Genomic DNA, 24,221 nt, shown 5'->3' with positions numbered 1-24,221 from the left:
GGGCTCGAACTCACAGACTGCGAGATCATGACCTGAGCCGAAGTCGGACGCTCAACCGACTGAGCCACCCAGGCGCCCCTAATCTTTCTTTATTCTTGAGAGAGAGACAGGGTGTGAGCAGGGGAAGAGCATAGAGAGAGGGAGACACAGAATGCAAAGCAGGCTCCAGTCTCTGAGCTGTCAGCACAGAGCCTGACATGGGGCTCGAACCCACGAACGGTGAGATCATGACCTGAGCCGAAGTTGGACGCTCAACCGACTGAGCCACCCGGGTGCCCCTACATGTTTTTTTTTTTAATTGACTCATATATTCTGTCCTGTAGTTTGCTCTTTTCCATTCAGCAGTACACAGTGGACATATTTCCATGTGAATACTTTGTACTGTTGTGAGATATAACTAACATCAAAACACGCATAAAGCATAAATGTGAAGCTTAGGAAATACCTGTTTAATTAATCACAGTGATCAAGAAAGGGAATATTATTGGTGGCTTACATGTCCTCTGCTTGCTTTTCCCTCCTCGGAAGACTTTCCTTTCTCCTTAATGGTAACCAGCATCATTACTTTTATGCATTTACTACCTAATTGCACCTCCATAAACAATGTTCAATTTAATTTTGAACTTTAGATAAACGGAACCATACAGTATATAGTCTATGATGAGTGACTTCTTTCATTCAATGTTATATTTGTAACATTCATCCATCTTATCATATAGTTAATTTTTATTGCTGTATAATATTCCACTGTAAGACCATTATCAAAATTTGTTTATTCTATCATAGATGGACATTTTGGGTTGTTTCTAACTTGGGGAATTAGAAAGCTGCTGTGAACATATGTGTATAAAGTTCCAAATGTATACGTGCACTCATAATACAAGCATTTATTTATGTAGAGTATTATTGCAAGTTCATAGGGAACCATAGATACTGCAAAACTTTTTTAAAGTGATTGAACCAGTTTACATTCCCATTAGCAATGTTTCAGAGTTGCTAGTGCTCGGTGTCTTACCAACACTTGATACTGTCAGTTTTCTTTTTACCCACTTAGTATAGAGCAGTGTCTCTTTGTGGTTTTATTTTGTATTTTCCTCTTAACTAGTGAGGTTGAACACTGTTTCATTTGTTTGACCATTTGGATTTCCTCCTTTGTGAAATGTCTTTTTCAGATATTGAGTTCATATTTCTCTTTGATTTGTAGGACTTCTATAGATTAGCCCTTTATCTATTTATTCATATTGTAAACCTCTTCTCCCACTCCATGGCATGCCTTTTCACTTGTATTGGTACTTTCTTGATTAATAGAAGTACTTAATTTTAATGTGTCAGACTTACCAGCTTCTTCTGTGTCCTCTTTAAGACTACTCTAAAATCATGAAGATATGCCCCTATGTTATTTCTCAGAAGCATTATCATTTTACCTTTTCACATTTAGGTCTTTGATCTTTCTGGCATTGATTTTTGTGTATGTAAGAGGTAGAGGTTCAAGTATATATTTTTTCCATATGAATATCCAGTTGTCCCAGCATCATTTATTAAAAATCTCTCTTGCTCTGTTTTAAACCTCCTATAATTCTTCCCACCGGGTAGTTCTGTCCAAACAGATTTTTAAAGCATAATTTCTTTTCTTTCAGTGGGAGATGGAAGAATGGGATATGCCGAAGAAGCCCCTTACGATGCTATTCATGTAGGAGCTGCAGCCCCAGTTGTGCCCCAGGCAGTGAGTTGGGTTTTTTTCCCTGTGTTTTTGTGCTTCAGTCAACTAAAGCTATAAAAGATTTATAGAGAAATGACTTCTAGATGACGTTCAAAACATAATTAGACTTTTATGTCATGCATTTTCATTATACTTCGTATGCAGGGGTTTTTTCGTATGCAAAGAGTTGTGTAAATGACTTGAAGATTACTAAATCACAGTTTGTAGCTACCTTGTTTGAAGCAGTGTTTGATCCATCTAAGAACTAGTATACCAATAGAATTAGGAAAATCCATCTGGAGTTCATAATCTGATAATCACTTGGTATTTTATTAAATACCAGAATATGCAAGATTGTTGGATGCATGGGTGAGACCAGGAAGTATTTGTCATACATTTTACCTCACAAAACTTATATTCTGGAAAACAAGTGTCCTACATATAACAGGAAAATTAATGATATGATAGCATTATCATTAACATGTAATATATGTTGATGCCAGAAGAAAATCTGTACTGTAAGAGTTCAAGAGAGGGAGAACATTTTTGCCTGAAGTTATCAATGAAACTACATGCATGAATGGAGTTGCAACTGAATCTTAAAGAACAGTAGGGTTTGCATAGTTGCGATGAGAGGGAAGGGTATTCCAGTATTGTATATTACATAATTTAAGTACAAAATTGTTTTTTTATTTTAGTAAGACTGATAAACTTATGTCATCCCTTAATAATCCTTGATTAAGTTCACTGAGATCTTAGGCTTCTATGGAGTCTGAGTTTTCCACAGGTCTGGACTAGATGACTAGGGGCTGAGAGTGACACTGCCTCTTCTGCCCAGTCTCAGCCACTCCCCAGTCTGGAAAAGTTCCTTTCTATATGTGTAGAGGAGTTCATGAGAAGCTGAAAGTTAAGGAACTTGTTCTGGTCATTGACTTGCTGCTTTATTGGCTGCTGAATGACTTTGGGAAAATCACTTCATTTCTCTGGCCGTGTTACTTGTTAAAAAAAAAAAAACAAAACAAAACCAGTCGTTTTAACACATGGTATTTTTAATTTTTTATCTTTTTTTAATTAAAAATTTTTTTTATTATTTACATTTATTTATTTTTGAGAGACAGAGAGAGAGAGAGAGAGAGAGAGAGAGAGAGAGAGCACAAGTGGGGGAGGGGCAGAGATAGAAGGAGACACGGAATCGGAAGCAAGCTCCAGGCTCCAAGCTCCGAGCTGTCAGCACAGAGCCCGATGCGGGGCTCGAACTTACATACCGTGAGATCATGACCTGAGCCGAAGTCGGACGCCCAACCGACTGAGCCACCCAGGCGCCCCTATCTTTTTTTTAATTTCAGAGACAGGGAGAACGTGAGTGCGAAGAGGGGCAGAAGCGTAGAGGGAGAGAGAGAGAACCTTAAGCAGGCTCCATGCTCAGTGTGGAGCCAGACATGGGGCTTGATTCACCACCCTAGGATCATGACCTGAGCTGAAATCAAGAGTTGGATGCCCAACCAACTGAGCCACCAGGCACCCCTTAACACTTTTTTTTTAAATGTGTATTTATTTGTGAGAGAAACAGAGCATGAACAGGGAAAGGCAGAGAGAGGGGGAGACACAGAATCCAAAGCAGGCTCCTGGCTCTGAGCTGTCAGTGCAGAGCCCGACACGGGGCTTGAAGTCAAGAAATGTAAGATCATGACCCGAGCTGAAGTTGGATGCTTAACCGACTGAGCCACCCAGGTGTCCCTGGGCGCCCCCTAACACATTTTAGTTGAAGGATTAATATGCTGTAGAGGAGATGCCTGACTGTCTCAGTCAGTAGAGCATGCGAATCTTGATCTCAGGGTCATGAGTTCGATCCCCATGTGTGGCATAGAGTTTATTTAAAATTAAAAAAATATATATGCTGTAGAAAGATGTACATGTCATAAATGAATAGTTCAATGAATGGTCACATGTGGACACATGATCCATAGGTATTTATTTATTTATTTATTTATTTATTTATTTATTTATTTATTTTTAAGGCAGCTTAATAAGAACAATTAAAATGTGAAATAGAACTGTATTTAAACACAGGGCTTATCTTCCCCACTAAGACCCAGAGATGATCTCCAAGGGCGTTTATGGCTTTAGCTCAATAGGAATTAAATGTTTGCAGTAGCACTGGGAAGCGTTATAGGGGTTTTTATATATCTGATTAAAGAGAGACATTCTGAAGGGAGGGGTTTCCAGTTTCAAGATAACAGAAAAGACGTTTATGCCTTTTCTTGTATATCACCCCAAAACAACTGGAGAAACAAGAAACAGAAACACAAAGTCCATATTTCATTATCACCTAGGAGATTGCACCTGCACTCCTGAGCCCCATGGCATGTGCAGATAGAAAGCAGATGGAGTAATAACTGAGTCAGGAGGGCGGAGGAAGTTGAACTAAAGAGACTGCAGAGGGAATCATTGCTGAAGCAGCTTGCTCTGCAGAGCTTTTTTTCTTTTTTTTTAAGTTTTATTTATTTTTGAGAGAGAGAGAGAGAGCACACAAGCAGGGGAAGGGCAGAGAGAGAGACATACACACACACACAGAATCCAAAGCAGGCTCCAGGCTCCAAACTGTCAGCGTAAAGCCTGACATGGGGCTCGAACTCACACAGTGAAATCATGACCTGAGCCGAAGTTGGACACTTAACTGACTCAGCCACCCAGGTGCCCCTACTCTGCAGAACTTTGAAAGGGCTTAGAAATTGGAGGCATCAGGACCTTGGAAATCACAGATGAAGCATGGGTCTGAAAAAAGGGGCTGCTGCTTGAAATTTCTGTATGAGGAACAATTAGTGCGAAGCCTTAAGTAAGAAAATTTCCGAGAATTGAAGGACAGTATTCTATAGTTTGAAAAGATCTGTTGAGTGCCCAGTATGATGATTTTTTTTTTTTTTAAAGGGAGGGGTGCCTGAGTGGCTCAGTTGGTTGAGCATCCACCTCTTCGTTTTGGCTCAGGTCATGATCTTGTGGTTCGTGGGTTGGAACCCCGCATCGGGCTCTGCTCTCACAGTGCAGAGCCTGCTTGGGATTCTCTCTCTCTCCCTCTCTCTCTGTCCCTCCCCTGCTTGCTGTCTCTCTCAAAATAAACTTTAGGGGAACCTGGGGGTCTCAGTTAAGTGTCTGACTTTGGCCCAGGTAATGATCTCACCCTTCGTGAGTTCAAGCCCCACATTGGGCTCTGTGCTGACAGCTCAGAGCCTAGAGCTTGCTTCAGATTCTGTGTCTCCCTGTCTCTCAGCCCCTCCACTGCTCATGCTCTGTCTCTGTCTCTCCTTCTCAAAAATAAACATAAAAAAAGAAGTTTAAAAAAAATAAACTTTAAAAAAAAAGAGAGGAAAAAAGGAACCGTAATATCACCGTGATATGCTAGAATATCAGGGATACTCTAAAAGCTTCCAGATAGGACATAATCTGTTAACGATTGGTAATCAGAAAGGTATCAGACTGCAGAACAGCAGCATTAGAATCAAGTCAGGGGCACTTGTGTGGCTCAGTCCATTGAGTGTCTGACTCTTGAGGTCGGCTCCAAGCCCCGTGTCAGGCTCTACACTAGCACGGAGCCTGCTTGGGATTCTGTCTCCCTCTTTGCCCCTACTCTGTGCACAGGCACATGCTGCGCTCTCTCTCCCTCAAAATAAATAAATGAGCTTAAAAGAATCAACAAGTCAGAAGAACAAACCATCACAAATCTAAACTGAAAATGACTTCCAGCCTTGAATTCTATACTCACATATTGTCAAAGATGTAAAATAAAGGTCGTTTTGGACTTGAAGATCTCATTCTCTCTCTTAAAATCCTCTGTGCACTGTTTCACAGAATACTTCTAGAGGAATCACTTTAATAATATCAAAAAATGAGGGAAGAGAGAGACAGTAGGAAAAATCAAAAAGAGGAAGCCACGAGATCTCAGAAGGTAGGACATCTGGTCCAGGAGAGAGATGATACTATCCAAAGTAAAGTTTCTTCCTTACCGTGTTTGATTACTGGTCATTTGAAGGCTACATTCAAATGGTAACATAGGGTTTAAATGTTTTCTGACCAAAAGGGCTTTCACTGAGTACTCTTGGTTTTTCATTGACAAGGTGTCCTCATTCTAATGCTTCAGGAACTCCAGCCCTACCTTCCTTTGTCATGGTGCCAGTAATCCTAAATTCAGTCGTGAAACCGAGGTCTCCTTGTTTTCAGCTCCGTGATGCCCTAAATTCTGCAGTGTCAGAATAGGAATTCCTTGCTGATTTGCTGCACTGCCCGCTTCCTTCCCCACTCCAGACCACAAAGATTCAAAACAGGCACTGAAATTTCCTACTTTGCCTTTGATCTTCCCAAGAGAGGATGGTTCTGCTTACGCGGTTCAGCTTGAACATTGTGAGCCCTGCAGTTGTACTGCGTCCTATGTTAGATGCCAAAGGGCACAGAGACGGATAAGATCACAGTCCCTGTCATCAGAGAACTGGTAGTTTAGTAGAGGAGGTCGATGGGTAATTGAGTAATAAGTTTAACAGTCGAAGTATGTATGTACTAAATAAAGCACATTTCTGCTTTCTGCCTACGGACGCGGGGAGTTGTTTATAGTGTAGTAAAGTGAGTCTCAACGTAAAATTGGTAATTTGGCGTGTCTTTTTCTTTTAGCTGATAGACCAGTTAAAGCCTGGTGGGAGGTTGATACTGCCGGTCGGCCCCGCAGGTGGCAACCAGATGCTGGAGCAGTACGACAAGCTGCAGGACGGCAGTGTCAAGATGAAGCCCCTGATGGGAGTGATCTACGTGCCTTTAACAGATAAAGAGAAGCAGTGGGCCAGGTGGAAGTGATTTTATCTTCTGCTCTTTCTTCTTCCACACACGCAAGGTGAAGGGTGTGGATTCTAAGACATTAGACCACAAGGCTGCTTTTTTGGTTGTCACCTTTATGCTACTCCATTCTAACATCAGAAATTCACTACATTAAAAGTCTAGACAAACTTCGCATGAGTGTGCCCTTCTTTTGGTTTAACTCATATCTTTGGGAAAGGGGGGTGAGACTTGGTTGGCACGAAGGTGGGTTTTTTTCCTTTCTCTTGGTTTTTTAATTTTTCAGTTTTTCCAAAGAGGCTTTTAGCCACTGTTCAGAACTTTCTAAGGATAATTTATTATCAGCCATTAATTTTCTATATTCACAGATCATTTTTGTAACTGCTGTATGATCATGGAAACAAAGGCTTTGGTCTGAAGAGAAGGGGCCATCATTTCCTGCCCCTTCCACCCCCTGTTGTACCATAGTCGTAAAGAGAAAGAAGGGAAAAGATACTCTTGTCCCAGTTTTCAAAGGTGTCAGAATCCCAGAGAGGACATTGTTCCTCTCAGCTTGCTTTCTCTCTTTCAGTCAGGTTCATTGACATTCTGTCTGACAACCTGTGCCTGTTTTACATTCAGCTACTGTTTCAGAGCCACTATAAGGGATAAACTTCTCCCAGTCTATAGAACTGGCCAGCGCATTTTAAAGCCACTCTGAGTTCCTGGGGAGGTGGGGGGATTCTCTAAGCTCAAAGGGAGTGCCCAGGTCTCACAAACCCACCCAAAGGGCCAACAGCATGCGGCATAATCTTCAGTACAGCATGGCTCATTATAATGCCTACTTGTGTTTTGTGTCTCTGCATAATCTGAATATTTTGTTTGAAGCCTAGGTTTCTCTTCTTCCTCTCTGCTTCTCCCTTCCCCTCCCCACGTCCTCCAGTGGGAAGGAGTGAAGTCGATAAGTAAGAGTGACATTAGCTAAGACTATTTAAAATTAAATGTCTAAATAAGAAAGGCTTTACAGTTTCCTTGTTTTAGGATTTTTTTTTTTATTTGACGGGTACTTATTTTTAAAGAATTATTTTTGTTTTTTTAGTGAGTAAAATGGTGATTGTAAGTTTAATAGACCTCAATCTTGTTTTATGGAAAGTGGAAAGACACTTTTGAATAATGTTTGATTGCAAAAATGGTCATCTAACTCCGTTTGTTCAAAACTGAGTTTTTCTTTAAACTCCGATTGGCCATTTCTGGGATGTCTTACTAGGAATTGCATTTCATTCTTCACTTAATATGGATATAGCTCTTTTCTTTGAATTTTAACCTGGAGCACGGCCACTGCTTTAAAAAAAGAAATTAAAAAGCTATGAGTCTTGCCAGTTAAAATCATACAGTTTTTAACAACTAATTACAGACTTCCTCGACTTTGCTTCTAGGATGGTTATCTTGTTACATAACAGTATGATTTTGCTGCTATACACAAGGGGCAAACATATCACTGAGCTCACTGACATTTGCTACCAAGTAAGAGTTCAGATTTTCATTAATAATTTAAATTTTTTCTTTTACACACAATAAATGTTAGTATTGAACATTCTACTGTCAATTTGATGATGAAGGAATTACAAAAAGGTATTTTGTTTCTATAATAAGCGGAGGTGGGTTTAGCATGAAGCTCATGACACTTAATCTTCAGGGCCTTCACGTGCTTAGGGTCTCTCCTGGTCCTCCCAGTTTTCTGGGCAGTCTTGTTTTTAGTCCTCTTTTTTTTTCCTTCATGAAGAGGTTCTTCCCGCTTCCCAGGTCATATAAACTCTAGGTTTCCACAACACCTATATTTACCCTTTATAAAACTGAACTATTTATATTAAAGTTAGAATAACTTTTAAATTTATGGGCAAATATTTAGTCATTTACCAAATATTTAGATATATATATATGTCTGTTTTTCTTTTCGGTCTTCAACTTTTTAAAAGATTGAGCAATTTTACATGTATGTATCACTGGAGGCATTTCTCTAGTTGTACTAGAAAGACTTCTTAATTCTTTCTGTTGTAAATGTTGTTTGTTCAGACACGTTTTTCCTACATCCAAAGATGTAGTTTGATTTTGTTTTTGTTTTTAAGTAAGTTCTGTGCCCAATGTGGGGCTTGAACTCCTGACCCTGAGATCAGGAGTCACATGCCCTACCAACTGAGCCAGCCAGGTGCCCCCCAAGATATAGTTTTACAAAGACAATCAGTTACTTAATTGTAAATCTTTCAAGAGTATAGGTTTATAGAATGTGAAGGTGAATGCTGAAAACAGCATTGGAAAAAAAAAAAAAAACAACTGCCACATTGAAAAAAATTTGTGCTGAAACAAATTACTAGAAAATAAGATGTTTGAAAGGGTAAAACAACAGTTAACTGAAAATCAAAAGAGACCATTAATCCACCGTTTCTATTTGTATTCTTAAACTCTCCGGCAGGATCGAGGCAGAAAATAGAAAGTATGCTCAGCTAGGGATTTTTAAAGCGATTTTAGTGAAAGGACGAATCAAAGAAATACAGGCAAGGTTATGGGAATAGTGAAGGGTCTTGACATACCCAGGGACCGGGGACCTACCATGCTGGGCCACAGGGGGAGGAAACAGTTTGACTGGAACCCACTGAGAGCAGGGACAGCATTGCCAGGGACTGTACTAGGGCCATGGATACACAGCTGTGAACGTGAAACCGACCATTCTCTTGGGACTTCTAGTCATGTGGGAGATCCAAACAAATCTAAAGAAGACAAACAACCAGTTAGAGTGTAGTGTGCTTAGGAGAGCAGTTGAAGTGTTGAAGCCAGACCGTGAGGTGATCAGAATTACATTTCAGAAAGATGACCCTGGCCGTGGCGTAGAGAGTAGATTGGAAAGGGACAGAGCTAGAGTCTGAAACAGAATGCGGTTGTAGCAAGCTAGGGGTGAAATGGTGGTGGCCTGAATTAAGGCAGTGGTAGTAAGGATAGAATGTGGCTAAAAAGAGTCGCTTGCCATTTTCTGAGTGTTCATCCCACATTTGGGAATTATCATCTAAAAAGCTCCTCCTCAGTTTTATTGCCAGGTGAGGTGATCTCTGTTCTTTCGGATCTTCTTCCAGATTAATGTAACAGCTCATCCCCGTGCTTTCTTCCGAACCTTCTCTTGTTTCCCACCAGCTTTCCGTCCTCCTCTTCCTGAGGAATCCAGAGCCCATTGCGGTGCTCTGTGAGGGTGAGGTGCAGTCTTTGCTGGGGACCTTCGATAGAAACTGTGTGGGAAAACGGGAGCAGTGGTGGTGGGCATGCTGCGTTCTCATGCCACATAAAGCCCCAAGCCTGCGTGTAGACTTCTGTTTCCTTATGCTTGGAAGGGAGGTCATTTCTAGTTTTGGCGGAGTGATAAGAGACGATGCCAGACGTGGGGGCCATAGACCTAGAACCTGTGGTAGTATGTTCATGACGTGGATGTGTAATAGTTGTATCAGCTGCTTCATGAGCTCTTCATACTTTTTAAATTTGTGTTTCATTTAACATAAGTATATTCATTTTATATATGTAGAGATCAGTATTTTGTTAAACATCTGGTAAGTTTTATTTTTATTTTTAAGAGCCACAGGAGTCCATGGAATAAGTTCATCTCTGGTTTGTGGCGCTGAGGAATGTGTCAGCATTCTCATTCTATCAGCGCTTTGTTTATCCATGTCATCGTAAAGTGAAAAACATGTTATGAATCGTTTGGGCATTTCTAAGGCCGACAGTGTAGTTCCTAGGGTATCCGGTTGACCCTGTGTTCCGTATCGTCCCATATTGTCCCTTTTAAATTTCTTGACAGACATTACAGCATTATGACGTATTTTGCACCCTTAAAGGCAGGGATGTGTTTTGTTGCTTTTGGAATTCTTTTTACGTCTCTCATAAAGCTTTGTACGATCTACTGTATTACCTCAGAAAACCCATTAATTAGAAAACACTCGTGGATTTTGATTATTGTTTCCTGGTAGTACATCTTTACATTTGTTAGATAAATGTAAAGAATATACAATATACAATAAAGAATATACAATCCCAAATGTTATTAACCTAATAAGTTTAGTTATATATTACATAATAATATATATAATTATTAACCTAATGAACATATTTAGCACATATATAACCATTTTAAAGAGCCTTTCTAGAAATTAGGACATAATACTTTATTTTTAAAGTTTATTTGAGAGAGAGTGAGCGAGGGAGGGGCAGAGAGAGAGGGAGAGAGAGAATCCTAAGTGGCTCCACACTGTCAACACAGAATCTGATGTAGGGCTTGATCTCACAAACTGGGAGATCATGACTTGAGTCGAAATCAAGAGTTGGATGCTTAACCAACTGAGCCAACTAGGCACCCCAGGACATAATACTTTTTATTATAAATGATCTACATGTGTAAGTCAGCTAAAGAAAGATATTTATGTAGAATTTGGAATATTAAGTGGAAAAATAAAAGCTTGAAAGTTATATAGATTTTGGAGTAATAGGATGTGACAAGGTTATACATGCACTGACAGCAAATTTTTGGTTTTCTTTGGTGCCCTAAATGTTAAAATTCAGGTTTATAAACTTAATTTCTTTTCCTTTTCCTTTTTTTCTTTTTAGTGTTATACAGTTCCTTCTATTTGTTTTTAGTAATACTGTTTCTGACTACCAAAGTATAATGCATGTGCCATGTAAAAATTTTTAGAAGTACAAAGAATGAAATAAAAATTACCCACAGTGTCAGAACCTAGAGATAAACATTATCAACATTTTGGTAGAGATATATATATATATATATATATATATATATATATATATATATATACACATTTTTTTTTACTCTTTTATCCATAGTTCTGTATATAGCTCTTTTGTAATTCTGAGTTCATACAGTATAGTTTTATAATCTTTTTTATTAAATAAAGTGGTATCAGTATTGTCCCACATTGTTAGTTGTTCTACAGTACTATTTTTTCCCAGTTTTATTGAGATATGATTGACATAGCATTACATTACTTTTACATGTACAACATAGCGATCTGATGTATGTATATACTACAAAATGATTACCACATTAAGTTTAGTTTTATGGTTTCAGGTCTTACATTCAAGTCTTTAATCCGTTTGGAGTTGATTTTTTTGTGTGTGGTGTAAGATGGGCCAGTTTCATTCTTTTGCATGTGGCTGTCTGGTTTTCCCAGCACCATTTACTAAAGACACTATCTTTTCCCCATTGTATTTTCTTGGCTCCTTAATTAGTTGACCATATATGTGTGGGTTTATTTCTGGGTTCTCTGTTCTGTTCCATTGACCCATGTGTCTCTTTTATGGTAATATCATACTGTTTTGATTACTCTAGCTTTGTAATATAGTTTGAAATCAGAAAGTGTAATACCTCCAGCTTTGTTCTTCTTTCTAAAGATTGCTTTGGCTATTTGGGGATTTTTGTGGTTCTATACAAATTTTAGGGCTGTTCTATTTCTGTGAAAAATGCTGTTGGGATTTTGATATGGATTGCATTGAATCAGTAGATTGCTTTGGTAGTATGGATATTTAACGGTATTAATTCTTCCAATCCATGAGCATTGTGTCTTCTTCGATGTCTTTCATTAATGTCTTATACTTTTCAGTGTCCAGATCTTTCACCATGTTTAAATTTATTTTAGATATTTTATTCTTTTTGATACAATGATAAATGGGATTGTTTTAATTTCTCTTTCTGATAGTTCATTATTGGTATATAGAAACACAACTGATTTTTGTATATTGATTTTGTTTCCTGAAACTTCATTGAATTGGTTTATTAGTTTTGATTTTTTTTTTTTTTTTTTTTTTTTTTGGTGGTGGTTTTAGGGTGTTCTATATATAATATGTTGTCTGCAAAAAGACAGTTTTACTTCTTTCTTTCCGATTTTGATGCCTTTTATTTCTTTTTCTTGCCTAATTGCTCTGGCTAGGATTTCCAGTGCTATGTTGAATAAAAGTGGCGAGAGTGGGCATCCTTGTCTTGTTCCTGATCTTAGAGGAAAAGCTTTCAGCTTTTCACCGTTGAGTATGATGTTAGCTGTGGGCTTGTCATATATGGCCTTTATTATGTTGAGGTACGTTTCCTCTATACCTAGTTTGTTGAGAGTTTTTATCCTTTTCTTTTTTAAAACAATTTTTAATTGAAGAGGACATTTGGAAATGTTGTGCTATGTTGTTGGCAATAAGGATATATGTTTACAATGTCCTTAATGCCTTGCAACAGGTAAATCAAATACAGTAAATTATTTTGCAAAGACAGTAGTATCTTCAGTTTACATTTTAAAAAGAGTTAAGTGAATTTATGAAAAGAGCGTTTTGCAAGTATGAAATCTTTGCAGTTTAAATATTTTAATGCTTGCATGAATTTGAGTAAAAGCTGTTCTATGAGAATTCTAGTATTTACATTATTTAGAAGAATATATTAAAAGGGACCAGAAATGATCATTTATCATTTAACAGATAATCCAGTACTCTATGACAAAGGCAGTTTATGGGAGATGTAATTTTTAAAATAATTTCTCACACAATTTACAAAATTTAGTTTTAAAAGAAAGCGTATTGTCTGATAATCCCTTAATTCACCACATACCTGGGAAACTTTAGCTCTTTACTTACCTTCCCTTCACATTGATTTTAACAACTTTTTAAAGACCTTTTAATTTTTATTACAGATTAATTGTAAGAATAGTAGGAAGAGTTTCTGAATCTCTACATCCAGAGTTACCAATGGTTAACGTTTCTATACATTCACTTTCTCACCCCCTCTTCTCTATTTATATATGCATGTATATCCTATTTTTTCTTGAGATCACTTGAGATTTAGTTGCAAACTCTAAAAATTCTTGTGTAGTTAGCGATGTTTTTGTCACTCAGATTGCCCTCTACTCTGAAGTTTTTTTGGCGTTTTTGATAGCTTTATTTTTTCACCTTTAACAGCTCTATTGAGGTGTAATTTATATACCATACCATTTATTTTAGGCTGCATTTGTATTCCTTCCTTCCTGTCGCTGGCAGTTGCTGGGAAGGTGCTGTGCCTGGCTGAGCGACTGGTTTCTTTTGGAGCTGATGAGGCTGCCTTCTGAAATCAGCTGACAGAGACAGCACACCTCCAGATGATGTTTTTCTTCCAAAGAGTTTGGGTTGAGATGGACCTACGCAGCACTTGCTAACAGATACTCTAAACAAAAGACCAAATTCTTGCCCAGTTTTGTAAATGTAACTATAAAAAATGATTTGAACTCTAAATACTCATCATCATTTTCTAATCAACAATGTTAGCAAGCTCCTAGATGGAGAAGTTAAAGTTTCTCTGAATTTTTGCTCTTAAAGGAAGAAAGTTATCTTTAAGAAGTAAAAAATAAAGACTTCAGGGCCTTGAGGTTTCACGTTTCATTGCAGAGCAGCATGAGGGATGTGTGGATGGCTGACTCCCATCTTTGCTTGGACTTGGGACTGTTTGCTTTGCTTTTTTTTTTCCTCCCTTTTTAATGCTTGGGGATTGGTGTATTTGTACTTATGTAATAATTGTATCTGAACTCCTAGAAAGTTCTAGTACGTAACTCCTACTGACATATTTCTCTTTTTCACCCCCAGGGACGAACTGTAAAAGCGCCATCAGCTTGACCAGTATATAATATTACAGTGGATTGCTCATCTCAGTTCTCAAAGCTTTTTGAAAACCAACAGCATCACAGCTTGTTTTGGACTTTGTTACACTATTATTTTCAGCATGAAAATGTGTGGTTTTGTAGGGTTTCTAATTCTTCAAAGAGGCACGGAAGCCGAATTGGTAGAAGAGCGATGCAAAGTATAAATTTGTGGATTTATTAATTCAACACACCCACACTTTACTTTAAAATATTAAAAGACGAGGTTCTGTCAAATGGAAAACTTAGTTTGTGAATTGATTCTGAGGAGTGGTTTTTCTTTTAGACACTTAATTCTGTTTCAATATTAATTTATCAGATTCCTTTTGTACATCAGATAACACCACCATTCACAAGTTAGGATTCTTGGTTTTTGGATGTCTGTTAGATGCCACTAAGAAAATAGAGATGAGCTCCCTTTTTAAAGCTTTTGATGTGGTGTCATAGAATAGCATGTTGTAGATACAATCAGCTGCTTTGTCACCTTAAAACTAAGCATTTGTAAATATTAAAACTTACGAAGATGGCAGGTGATGTCCTTTAAAACACTTAGCTGTTCGGATTGGACATAACTGACATAGTACTTTCCCTCTTTAAAATTATAGGAGACTTGTAGCTCAGTATTGTTTTTTCTGTTTCCGATTTGCTGCTGATAACGTATATGGATTTAACATGCTGTGTAAGCTGGGTCCTAGTCACTGAACAGTTTATGCAGCTGCTTTGCCAAATAAAGTTAAAAGTAAAAGAGGCCTTGGTGGTGTTTGAATCCCTGGGAAAGAACCACATGTCCACCAGATACAAAGTGCTGACTGAGAGAGATCACGGAGAGAAAGTGGTTTCTCTGATGCTCCGCTTTACGACGTCTGAGTAGCGTGGGTGAACAGATACCTCCAGCGGTACGTTCCTAGACTGACTGTTTCCAGCGGACCAGGACCACACCTCATCATTCTTCTTTGCCTAACACGGGGCTTGCCCTCTTGCAGATGAACAGTAAATGCTGAATGAGTGTGTGAATGAAGGTCAAGGATGAATGTGACAAAACCCATCTCATCTGTAAACATTTCCTGGGGCACCTGGGTGGCTCCGTCAGTTAAGCAGCCGACTCTTGACTTCGGCTCAGGTCGTGATCTCACGCTTCGTGGGTTCAAGCTCTCCATCGGGCTCTGCACTGACAGCGCGCAGCCTGCTTGGGATTCCGTCTCCCTCTCCCTCTCTGCCCCTCCCCGACTCACTCTCGCTCTCTCAAAAGAAATAGATATGTATTAATATGATGACTGTAAAAATGAGTTTCTAAGAAGGCCGTAGCGCTTTGGGATCTTGTTTAAATATTGTCATTTTATACCTTTTATAGAAAGATCTTTGTTTTTCCAGGAGTTCTAGAACTTGAAAAAATACAAACTGTGTATCTAGCACAGCTAGTACTCTCGGCAAAAGAACCCCCCCCCCCCCCCGGCGTGCAAGTGAGTCTGATTCTGACAAGTTGATCCTTAGCGTGTGTGGCACCTCTCCCCCACTTCTTAAAGTCTTAAGCTTTACTTGTTTAAAAATGGTTTTAAAAAAATATACACACATACATGTTTTTTCACTAGTGTCTCTTGGGTAAGATCCCACACAGGAAACTAGCGTTAGTTGGCAGTTAAAACTTGTGAGTTTTAGTTCCCTGTTGGTTTGCTGGTGTTGGCATCGCTTCTGGATCCAGTCCACGAGCCCTTTTGGTCCAGGACTCCATGTCATTTGAGGTAGTTTCAAAGGTCCGGTATCCTTTTAGGATTTTAGATTGATTCTTAACCACTAGTCTGTATCCTTCATAGCGATTGCCAGCATTTTATTATATCTAAATTCCTACCATATGTAAAAAAGCCCTTACTCTCAAGGAGTTTGCAATCTGGCTTGAGGGGACAGGTTATAAATACGCTAGGACCAAGTGCCACCTGGTTGCTATAGACAAATGCCATGTCAAGCGTTACTGTTGGATTTTATACTTTTGTGAGTGAACAAATTTTAAGTGTTTATTTATGTATTTTGAGAGAGAGCATGCACACACGTGCACGAGTGGGAGAGGAGCAGGGAGGGAGAGAGAGAGAGAGAGAGAGAGAGAGAGAGAGAGAGAGAGAAGTACAAGCAGGCTCCTGCTCAGCACGGAGCCCAGTGTGGGGGTCGATCCCATAACCCTGGGATCATGACCCAAGCTGAAATCAAGAGGCGGACACTCAACCGAGTGAGCCCCCCAGGTGCCCCAACAGGAGTGGATTTTAAGGGAGCATTGATAGAGGCAGAAAGCAAAAATGAATTTTAACTAGGTATAAGAGCTTTCTTTTTAAGAGAGCTGAGTTTATGTATGTGCCAGAGATAAGAAATGTTTAATCTTTAGTATTCATAATCGCTAAAATACTTTAGCATTCCATTGTTTCTTAATAGAAGTGATTCCTTTAAACAGTATAAAGAGGACAGTGAAAGTATTTTTTAAAGTTCCAGTCTGCTGTGTTCCTGTTGAAACAAGATGATTTTATAGATTTGATTTTATTAAAGGCCAACCTAGTTCTCAGTTAAGAATGAAAATGAAGAACTCCAGTTTCTAATGAGGATTTCAACTCTTTTCCAATCAGTAACATTAGTGGGGGGGGGGGGGGACGACATTTTAGGAAAATAGTACATTATCATTGTCCATGTAAATATTTAAAATCCATTGCCTTAATTTTTAAAAACTGCCATTGCTCAAAAAAAGTTGATTACACTTTTTAAATTGGCTTAATGTACCTATCCTAAGGTATCTTAAAAGTTCAATGTATTTTAGGAGCGCCTGGGTGGCTCAGTCGGTTAAGTGTCTGACTTCAGCTTGGGTCATGATCTCACGGTTCGTGAGTTCGAGCCCCACGTCGGGCTCTGTGCTGACAGCTCAGAGCCCGGAGCCTGCTTCAGATTCTGTGTCTCCCTCTCTCTCTGCCCCACCCCTGCTTGTGCTCTGTCTCTTTCAAAAATGAATAAACATTAAAAAAAATAACATTTAAAAAAATTCAATGTATTTTAAAGTAGGATAACATTTTTTTAGTAATATTTTAATGCTCATGAATTTTTTGAAATCTGAAACCATCTATAGCATTAGATTGTGAGCCGAGGAATAAAGCTCCTTAGTTTTGTTTCATTAGAGAGGTAGGTGTTTCTGCTTTTCAGGTAACTGTTAGTGAATCTTCCAGTAGTTTGGTGTGGTACTAAAAGAGCTCATATGACAACGGGCATTGAATACTAATGTTGTAAATGAAATAGCAAACGTGGGTAATTTTTTAAATGTTCTAAATGGGATTCAGAAGGCCAATAACTTAGGTAAGGGCTACATTCTTTGAGGGTATAAATCATTTCCTACAATGCACTAAATTCTTAAAGAACTACATTAGTAAAGTAAAAGTGCCCTGATCTTGGGGTGCCTGAGTGGCTCAGTTAAGCATCCAACTTGATTTCAGCTCAAGCTATGATCTCACAGTTGTGAGTTCAAGCCCAGTGTCAGGCTCTGTGCTGACACTGCAGAGCCTGCTTGGGATTCCCTCTCTCCCTTTCTCTCTCTGTGCCCGTCCCCGACTTGCTCCTGGGCACACTCCCTCTCAAAATAAATAAAGTTAAGGGATACCTGGGTGGCTCAGTTAGGTGTCCGACTCTTGATTGTGGCCCAGATCATGATTTCATGGTTTGTGGTATTGAGACCTGCATCAGGCTCTGTGCTGTCTGCTTGGGATTCTCTCTCTCTCTCTCTCTCTCTCTCTCCCCTCCCCCACCCGCCCCACCCCTCTCCTACTTGCTCTCTCTCAAAATAAACATTTAAAAAATTTTTTTTCAACTTTTATTTATTTTTGGGACAGAGAGAGACAGAGCATGAACGGGGGAGGGGCAGAGAGAGAGGGAGACACAGAATCGGAAACAGGCTCCAGGCTCTGAGCCATCAGCCCAGAGCCCGACGCGGGGCTCGAACTCACGGACCGCGAGATCGTGACCTGGCTGAAGTCGGACGCTTAACCGACTGCACCACCCAGGCGCCCCCTTTTTTTTAAAAAAAAAAAATTTTTTTTCAACGTTTTAAAAATAAATAGACTTAAAAAAGAAGTGTTCTGATCAGATTTCAGTTTCACGTCTCTTAATTTCTCCTATCATTTTTCAGGAAGATGACAATGTTTTGTCCCCATTGTACTTAAAGGGTGGCTCAAATAGATTGCCAGTAAGAAAATCCTGCGTAGGGGCACCTGGGTGGCTCAGTCGGTTGAGCGTCCAATGTCGGCCTAGGCCATGATCTCGCCATTCCCGAGTTCGAGCCCTGCATCGGGCTCTTGCTGACGGCGCAGAGCCTGGAGTCTGCTTCGGATTCTGTGTCTCCCTCTCTCTCTCTGTCCCTCCCCCGCTTGTGCTCTGTCTCTGTCTCTCAAAAACAAACATTAAAAAAAAAAATCCTGTGTGAAGAAAACTGGCTGGCCCGTGTAGCCCACAGAAGTTGTGTATCGTAATATAATAAAAATGAAACAAGTCCAAGAGTTTCCTTATCTTTAATCCTTCTACCACTGCTCTCATGGTAGATGTTAGTTCCCCTCTGTAGGCTTCACCTTTATAGCTGACTTTGTGTTGTTTGAGCCAGGATTCTTTTTGAAGTGCTCCTTGTCTGGTGGGAGAGAAAAGATCTTTTAGTTCCCATAGAGGCTGTCCTGAGGCAGTGAATCCCTCTCTTCCCCTCTCTCTTTCCCCTTGTTCTTTCCCTTCACTTCCTTTCCAAGACGAGAGAAAGTTCGAGGGCTGCTGGAGCTGAAGAGCTCATTCTTACTCAGAGTGTCCTAATAGGACAGGCATCAGAATACTTTTTTGTCCAAAGGGCAGGTGATTGCAGCACTGAGGACATCTTAAATACAAGAGCAGAAATCCAGGGGCCGGGGGCAGCCAAGGACATTTATATTTGAGTTCCCACGCCCCAAATACGTCACTGTGATGCCCCCGCCCAAAAGATCACATCACATAGAATAATTTTTTTTTGCCAACCCTGTTTATTTAGGCTTTTTGGGGTGATTATCTTGTCAGGATTTTGCTTGGGAACGACATTATAGATGAGAGAGACTGCAGAATTTCCATGTGAACACGACCGTGTCAGTTGTAAATCAATTACAGAGATTTTCTGGGGAAAAAGAGCCACCCTTCTTTGGGATCTTGGCTCCTTTATGCGATTAGCTTGTAGGGAACAGAATTGGATAAAGCAGGCCGGACATTACAGGTGGGGGTGTTAAAGGAGTGTCAGATTGGCTCCCCTTCAACAGCAAACAACATTGAAGGCGTGATCTCAGATTGTAGAGTTCACGGTTCTGATTTCTTCATTCCTCTATACACACATTTCTAGATGACACATTTAGAGATTTTTCCAAATTTCTGTTTTGATCTGTGAAACTGCTTTGTTTAAATATGAGAACATAGGGGCGCCTGGGTGGCGCAGTCGGTTGAGCGTCCGACTTCAGCCAGGTCACGATCTCGCGGTCCGTGAGTTCGAGCCCCGCGTCAGGCTCTGGGCTGATGGCTCAGAGCCTGGAGCCTGTTTCCGATTCTGTGTCTCCCTCTCTCTCTGCCCCTCCCCCGTTCATGCTCTGTCTCTCTCTGTCCCAAAAATAAATAAATGTTGAAAAAAAATTTATAAAAAAAAAATATGAGAACATAGACTTTTGATATTTTTGGACTTTTGGGTCTTCAGTCATATGAAATGAAAACGAAAGAATTTTTTTTTAAGTCCATATACTCAGTACAATTTTCCTTAAGCTTTTTGGTAAAAGTTAAACTCATTTTAAAATGTGTTTTGAGGGGCACCTGGGTGGCTCAGTCGGTTAAGCGTCAGACTTCGGCCCAGGTCGTGATCTCTCAGTCCGTGAGTTCGAGCCCTGCGTCGGGCTCTGGGCTGACAGCTCAGAGCCTGGAGCCTGTTTCAGATTCTGTGTCTCCCTCTCTCTGACCCTCCCCTGTTCATGCTCTGTCTCTCTCTGTCTCAAAAATAAATAAATGTTAAAAAAAAATGTGTTTTGAGAAGTTTCCTACGTTTTGAAATAACTGTATAAAAACATCTTTAAGCTGAATGATATTGTAAGTTGATCTCTTTCCAATTTACAGCGAGGTAACAAAGACTAAAAACAGAGGTGACGGGAGAATTCAAATGAGTAGGAACGAAGACACACGGAGACCTAAATGAAGCAAATGGAGGAGGCTCAGTCCTAACCACTCAGTTCATTTCTGAACACATGCAGCTTTGGTGTGTCCAACCGTATTTTCATCCCTGGCGGTTTGACATTTACCCCCCCAAAAATCTGTGCTTGCTCTTAAAGTAGCTATAAAATATGCACTTTATTTAGAATACTAGAGAGAATTGAGCAGGACAAAAGAGCTGGGAAAAGTAGGGCCAGTGCCCCCCAAAAAAGTCAGCATCACAATTAAAAAGCCAGGGAGATGTGAACATTTGTGAACAGCAAACTAAGCTTTTCTATTTGGCTTGGGCAGTTTTTCGTTAGAAATCCTCATTCGGTTTTAACACCAACAGTTAGACAAAACTTAGAGTCCAGTAAAGAGAACAAATAATTGAGAGTCACTCTGCTAGGAACAAAACGGTACAATCCCCAAACATCGAACTGGGGACAGTGTAACTTAAAAGACCCCCAGCGACAATCCCAGGCCTGGAAGCTGCTGTTACGGAGCATCATGACTGTGATGCAGGCAGCACATTGTGAGGACCCGGACGGCCCCGTGCCCTGGGGCACAGCGCACTGTCCTATGTTTATGTACGGGAAGTCCAGTTAATTCATCGGCAAGGTCTGCCCTGAACAGCAAAACTGAAGAACAAATAGAAATACCCATCTCCACGTTTGGGTTGCGGGAAAATATGATAAAGGACAACATGAAACAGCCCTCAGTGACTGAGGAGGGCTGGGAAGTGTGAAAGCGAATCATGGAGCCGAATCACAGATTATGAAAAGTCAGGAGGAGAAAGATGAAGACATTCTGTTATTTTCCTGTGGAAGAGAACAAACCTGATACTCGAGTGACTGGCATTCAAGCTTCTGGAAGGATGGAGACTGGCTGTTGTCTGCTTGTAGAGACGGGAGGAAAGAAGCTCTGAGTTTTCTGGAAGGTGGCTCAGATGGGCCTTTTCTCAGGAAGAGACGTGAGACACACGAACATGTTTGAGCAGCAAATCGTGGACAAGCTTCCCTCTAAAATTATTTTGAAATCATCTTAGATGCAGAATGCCTTCAGTCAGATACTCACAGTTAAGGTGACTTTCAAAAGTCCCATTCGGTCCATCTGACAATACAAATATTTTGTAGACCCTGATTCTCCTTCTCTAATTCCTAATTTCCCCCTTTGCAAGATAAGGTTGATAGGATTAAATCCAGGTAATACAGGAACAGCTCAGTAAATAATAGCAACTTATGATGATTAGGTTAAATGGTTGCTTAAAGTCACAAGAATAAAATACAATTTAGGAAAGGGATATCGTACACGTGGATATGGACATCTTTTCTCAAGTCTTTCAACACCATAGCAATACTAAGTCGTGTTTTAATTTCTTCACGTATAAAAGATGTGTTGAAAGATGCACGCCTCAGCAGTTTTTATTGTGTCGCGTATGGCTACAGGTGATGTCCTTCTCTGGACTAGGACACTGCGCGGCATCACACAGAGAGCGCCCAGGGCCTCAGGTCACTCGTGCTGTCCTTTCTCTAACCTGCCCTGGAGGGGAGATTGAAATCTTTGCTCAATTCTTAATATTCAACAAAATGCTTGGACCCCTCAGGGCATAAAAGTAACCGATTTCTTTGTTTTTCTAGAACTGACTTGCCATTTCTTAATGGGTTCGTTATATTTCTGACCCAAATTAAGCCCTTTGCCAAAGGAACGACTTACCCCAGGTTCAGTCTGAAAATAAAGTGTTCTACAATGTGTTCAAGCATTTTAGAAGATTTGCCACTTATGAGAAAAAAGCCATACTATGTAAATGGTGACATCGTGTGAGTGTACACAGGCACCACATTCCTCTCAAGGAGAATGATTTCTACAACATGTATAATCCCGGCATGAAGTGCTGATGGGAATAATTTGCCTTTAAAAATCCTACAGACTGATTAACAGGGAAAAGATGCAAAGCCAGACGGCCAGTTTTCTGCAAAGACGAATTTGTGCAAGACGGCTCTATGCTGTGGGAATACGTAAGCCCGGCATTAGCTGATTGCACGTTACAGCGTCTGAAGCATTGAGTAAATAGTGGAGAAAGTGGCTCGATCCCATTGGATGAAAGACCCTGCTGATCCTTAAACGTGGCATGTTTACAAAAGCTGCACCTGCAAATCCACTCAGCGTTCTGCTTTCCAGTTTGAATGCATCTTCCCCTTCCATCAACACAGACTAGTGTTGAAAACCGGCGACTACAGAAATAAAGCTGCTGTGTTCGGGACCCGCAAGCAGTGCTGAGGAGATTCAAGAAAGAACTAATTGTCCTCCTCCCACTTCGCCCTCAGCTGAGTTTGTATTGAAATGTTTGACCTGCCACCTCTTCTTCCACCAGGATTTCCCGGCTCCCTTCACGACCGTGTTATGGCCATTTGTCATCCAAAGTCGGGGTTTTCTCACCCAAAGGTAAGCCTGATGAGGCAGCCCCCTAAATGACAGGATGTCGGAGGCCCTGGGATAAACTCACATTCACCTTCCCCGAGGCCTCCTTGACGTGTTCATGGGGCTCTAGCACAGATACTCCTGCCATAGGTAACGGCTCATTGAAGGTATAAACTCACTTGAGATCCACTCCTAGAGACAGGTTTTGAAGGGGAGAGGAGAAAGGAGAGCACGGGAAGCTTAGCGTGAGGCACAAGAGGGCCTCAGAACAAGAGGAAGCCGTGCATCAAGAGGCCCCGGGCTGCCAGGGGCCCGTGGTTGGCCTCCAGAAAGTAAAGGGTTAACGTCGCCATTCCCAGGCCACCCCTCGAATCGCTGAATTTTCTGCCGCGGCTAACTGCAAACTGCTATTTTCAGGGACAGCTTACGTAAGTCAGAATTCGATGTGTGAGTCTTTACTCAGACGGACTCCTCTCTAAATTTCAAAATATTTCACACACTTCCCAAAGAAAATCTTCCTACAATAAATAAAAACAGAGGTTTGGGGTTTTCAGAATTTTCTGGGGTTTCGGTATTTTTCTTAGCCCAGTTCAAACCAAAGAGGTTTCTAAATATCCGGAACCCAGTATATGTATGAATTAAAAGTGAAACATCCTCGCCCCCCAGCTACTTAAGTGACACTTTTATAGATACATCCCATTTATGAGGTAGTCAGATTCCTCAGACGTAATGGGACGAGCTTTTTTAAGTTTCTGTTTCACCAGGCGTAGTCGGCAAGCGACCATGAGAAGCAGCAGAGCCGTGATGGCCAAACCCAGGGCCAAGGGTAGCACTGCACCTGTGGAATGGTTAGAAACAAATAGGGCAGGTCACTGACTAGTAACAATAACCGCTGCAATTTACTGTATGATAAACACTTTACATACGCTATTTAATCTGAACAAGTCAATTAAGTAGGTACTCGAACCATCACCATTTTATAGATTAACTAAGGTACCCAGATTACATAATTGCTCTAAGAGCACACAGCTGGCAAATGGCAGGTCTAGTTCTCAAACCCAGACGTCTTTAAAACCAAATTCTGGGGCGCCTGGGTGGTTCAGTCAGTCAAGCGTCGGACTCTTGATTTTGGCTCAGGTCATGATCTCACGGTTCATGGGTTCGAGGTCTACATCGGGCTCTGCACTAGTGGTGCAGAGCTTGCTGGGGATTCTCTCTCTCTCTCTCTCCCTCTCTCTTTGCCCCTCCCCTGTGCACTCTCTCTCTTTCCGTCTCAAAAACAAATACACTTTGGGGCGCCTGTGTTGCTCAGTCGGTTAAGCATCCGACTCTTGATTTTGGCTCAGGTCATGATCTCCTGGTTCATGAGTTCGAGCCCCTCATCAGGCTCGGCACTGACAACGTGCAGCCTGCTTGGGATC

General features: G+C 40.5%; 2 protein-coding genes across 3 annotated transcripts in view; one reads left to right on the top strand and one right to left on the bottom strand.

The window, feature by feature from the left end:
• The window catches only part of PCMT1 (protein-L-isoaspartate (D-aspartate) O-methyltransferase), a 52,986-nt gene extending 38,048 nt beyond the window's left edge, over nt 1–14,938 (top strand). Inside the window, exons 6-8 of one of the 2 annotated variants that reach the window (XM_040448910.1) lie at nt 1,638–1,723; nt 6,359–6,528; nt 14,138–14,938. In XM_040448910.1, coding sequence (XP_040304844.1) covers nt 1,638–1,723; nt 6,359–6,528; nt 14,138–14,150 — 269 coding nt within the window. In that variant the 3' untranslated portion in view covers nt 14,151–14,938. Of the gene's footprint in view, nt 1–1,637; nt 1,724–6,358; nt 6,576–14,137 lie in introns of both variants that reach the window. The other variant, XM_040448911.1, reaches the window with a different exon arrangement.
• Nucleotides 14,939–20,518: 5,580 nt separating this feature from the next.
• The window catches only part of LRP11 (LDL receptor related protein 11), a gene marked incomplete at its 5' end in the record, with an annotated part of 49,660 nt that continues 45,957 nt past the window's right edge, over nt 20,519–24,221 (bottom strand). Inside the window, one exon of the mRNA XM_040448624.1 lies at nt 20,519–23,638. Within this exon, the coding sequence (XP_040304558.1) occupies nt 23,484–23,638 (155 nt within the window). The remainder of the gene's footprint in view (nt 23,639–24,221) is intronic.

Source organism: Herpailurus yagouaroundi, unplaced genomic scaffold (genome assembly GCF_014898765.1).
Source record: "Herpailurus yagouaroundi ecotype Mexico unplaced genomic scaffold, PumYag 198, whole genome shotgun sequence".
NCBI classification, from domain to species: Eukaryota; Metazoa; Chordata; class Mammalia; order Carnivora; family Felidae; genus Herpailurus; species Herpailurus yagouaroundi.
The sequence above is the reverse complement of the archived record's forward strand: the minus strand, read 5'-3'. Positions and strand labels throughout refer to the sequence as shown.